This window comes from Herpailurus yagouaroundi, unplaced genomic scaffold (assembly GCF_014898765.1).
Source record: "Herpailurus yagouaroundi ecotype Mexico unplaced genomic scaffold, PumYag 222, whole genome shotgun sequence".
NCBI lineage: Eukaryota > Metazoa > Chordata > Mammalia > Carnivora > Felidae > Herpailurus > Herpailurus yagouaroundi.
Genome location: NW_024412453.1, coordinates 19,733,953 through 19,736,374, shown reverse-complemented (window position 1 = coordinate 19,736,374; position 2,422 = coordinate 19,733,953). Strand labels below are relative to the sequence as shown.

Here is a 2,422-nt window from a genome sequence, read left to right as displayed (position 1 = left end):
ACCTGTTTTTGGTTTTGATTTGCATTCCCCTCATGAGTAATGATGTTGAGCATCTTTTCATGAACTTACTGATCATTTGTATACCTTAGAGAAATGTCTATTAAAAATTCTTTTATCCTTTTATTGTTGAATTGTATGATTTTTAAAAAATATTTTGGACCAGTGTCTTATCAGACACGTGGTTTGCAGTATTTCTCTTATTCTTTGGGAAGTATCTAATTTCAAGACTTAACACAAAGTGGGACACCTGAGTGGCTCAGTCAGTTAAGCAACCGACTCCTGCTTTCTGGTCAGGTCTCTATCTCACATTTCGTGAGTTCAAGCGCCACATCGGGCTCCATGCTGACAGTATGGAGCCTGGTGAGGATTCTCTGTCTCTGTCTCTCTCTCTCTGCCTCCAATGCTCTCTCTCTATCTCTCTCAAAATAAGTAAAATAAACTTTTAAAAAATAATAAAGAATTAAAAAAATCTTTTAAGAAAAAGACTTAACATAAAGCAACAGTAATCAAGATAGTATGGTTTTGGTGAAGGATAGACACACAGATAAATGCAACAGAATATAGAGTCCAGAAATAGACCTGAAAAATACAGCAGATTTATTTCTCACAAAGGATTATGAGAAGGAAATCCAGTAGGGGATGTATGGTCTTTTCAATAAATGGTGTGGCAACAACTCAGAGGCAAACCAAACCAAAAGAAACTGGAACAAAAACTAACCCATACACAAAAACTTATCTCCAAACGTATCACTGATCCAAACATGAAATATACACTATTAACTTTGATAAGAAATCACTGACAAAATCTTTGTGGCCTGGAATGAGACACAGTGCTCTCAGGGGTGGCACTAAAGGCATGAATCATAAAAGGAAAACTTGGTAACCTGAACTCGATCAAAATCAAAACTTTGGCTCTGCACGCGGCATTATCGAGAGGCTGAAGTGACAAGATACAGACTAGGAGACGATATGCGCTAGTCACGCATCTGACAAAAGCCTGCACCCAGATGTCTACAGAGTGTGTCTCAGAGCTCACCGGTAAGAAACAAAGAGTTTATTGTAAAAATGGGCAGAAGAGCAGAACAGATATTTCACCAAGAAGACGTACGGATGGCAGAGAAGCACATGAGAAGACCCTCACGACGCTGGTTATCGGGGGAAATGCGGAGTAAAGCCACACCACCACGCCCTCACCTGCCCATCAGAACGACTGCAGTGTAAAGAGGCCAGCAGCGACACGTGGCGACCAGAACGTCCTTCACGGCTGACCGCAATGCAAAATGGTACGGCCACCCTAGAAAAGGTTCGCAGTTTCTTAGAAACACACACGTAGCACATGAGCCGACAGTCCTCTTCTAGATAAAGGATCCCTTAGAGAAATGAAAACTTGCGCTCACATGAACACCTACGCACAACGTTCGTGGCAGCTTTAGCAATAGTCCCAAAGTGGGAAAACTCTCGTTAAGTGAAGGAACGCACACACTGTGACAGGTTCATTCCACAGAGCATGACTCAGTGATAAATAGAACTACTGGCACACATAACAACACGGAGAGGTATAAAGGGTATCACGCTGCGTAAGAGAAGCCAGTCCTAAAAGATAACGCGCTATAGACTTCAATCATATGTTATTCTTGAAAAAGACAAAATTATAGTGGTTGTCAGAGTTCAGGTGTAAGGCGGGTGAGATGGCAAAGGCCCCCAGCATGTGGGAGTTTCTTGCGGGGGGGATAGAGCTGTTGTATGTCCCGATTGTGGCGGGGGTTGAATGAACTTACGCATGTCAAAACTCACAGAGCAGTATACTAAAAAAAGTCAATTTTGTTTGATGTTAAAATAAAGTGTAAACAACTATTTGCCTCATTATGTCACAACGATGATATGGTGAGCAGGACGGCAACCCCTATGAGCACAGATTACAAGAATTCCCTTTTATTAATCTGATACTTCATCCAGCTCTTCAGAGGGGGTCAGTCCATCTCTCCTCAGCAACACGTGGACAAACCCGTTGCTTTCTCAGAGGCAACCCAGGGATCACAGAGCCAGAGGGAGAGGAGACTGACACGTGGCCAGGCTGGGCTAGCCACAGAATCCCACTAAGGAGCCCGGCAGGCAGAAATGGGGCCTGCTCCAGCCCAAGGACAGTGTGTTGAGCTAACCCTCTGGTTTGCCCCATTCTGTGACTCTGAAGTGCAAGAGGATGGTCAGAGCTGGGCTATAAACCCAGGCATGGCCTCCTGGGCTGGCTGGGCCCCTATCTCTCCAGGACTCTGGTCAGGCTGTGGCCAACATCCCCTCTAAGGCCAAAGGGGAGGGTGGAGTGATAGCCCCTCACCCCACCAGTCCCACCAGGGACTGGTGACCACCCATCCTCACTGGGCCTGATAAGAGACCCCACCCCCACAGCCCTCTCCCCTCTCCA

At 45.2% G+C, this 2,422-nt stretch overlaps 1 protein-coding gene across 1 annotated transcript in view; it reads left to right on the top strand.

Moving 5' to 3' along the window:
- The first annotated feature begins 1,007 nt into the window (after positions 1-1,007).
- HBZ (hemoglobin subunit zeta) overlaps positions 1,008-2,422 on the top strand; it is a 2,324-nt gene continuing 909 nt past the window's right edge. The window contains exons 1-2 of the mRNA XM_040458696.1: positions 1,008-1,038; positions 1,206-1,283. Of these exons, the coding sequence (XP_040314630.1) occupies positions 1,008-1,038; positions 1,206-1,283 (109 nt within the window). The remainder of the gene's footprint in view (positions 1,039-1,205; positions 1,284-2,422) is intronic.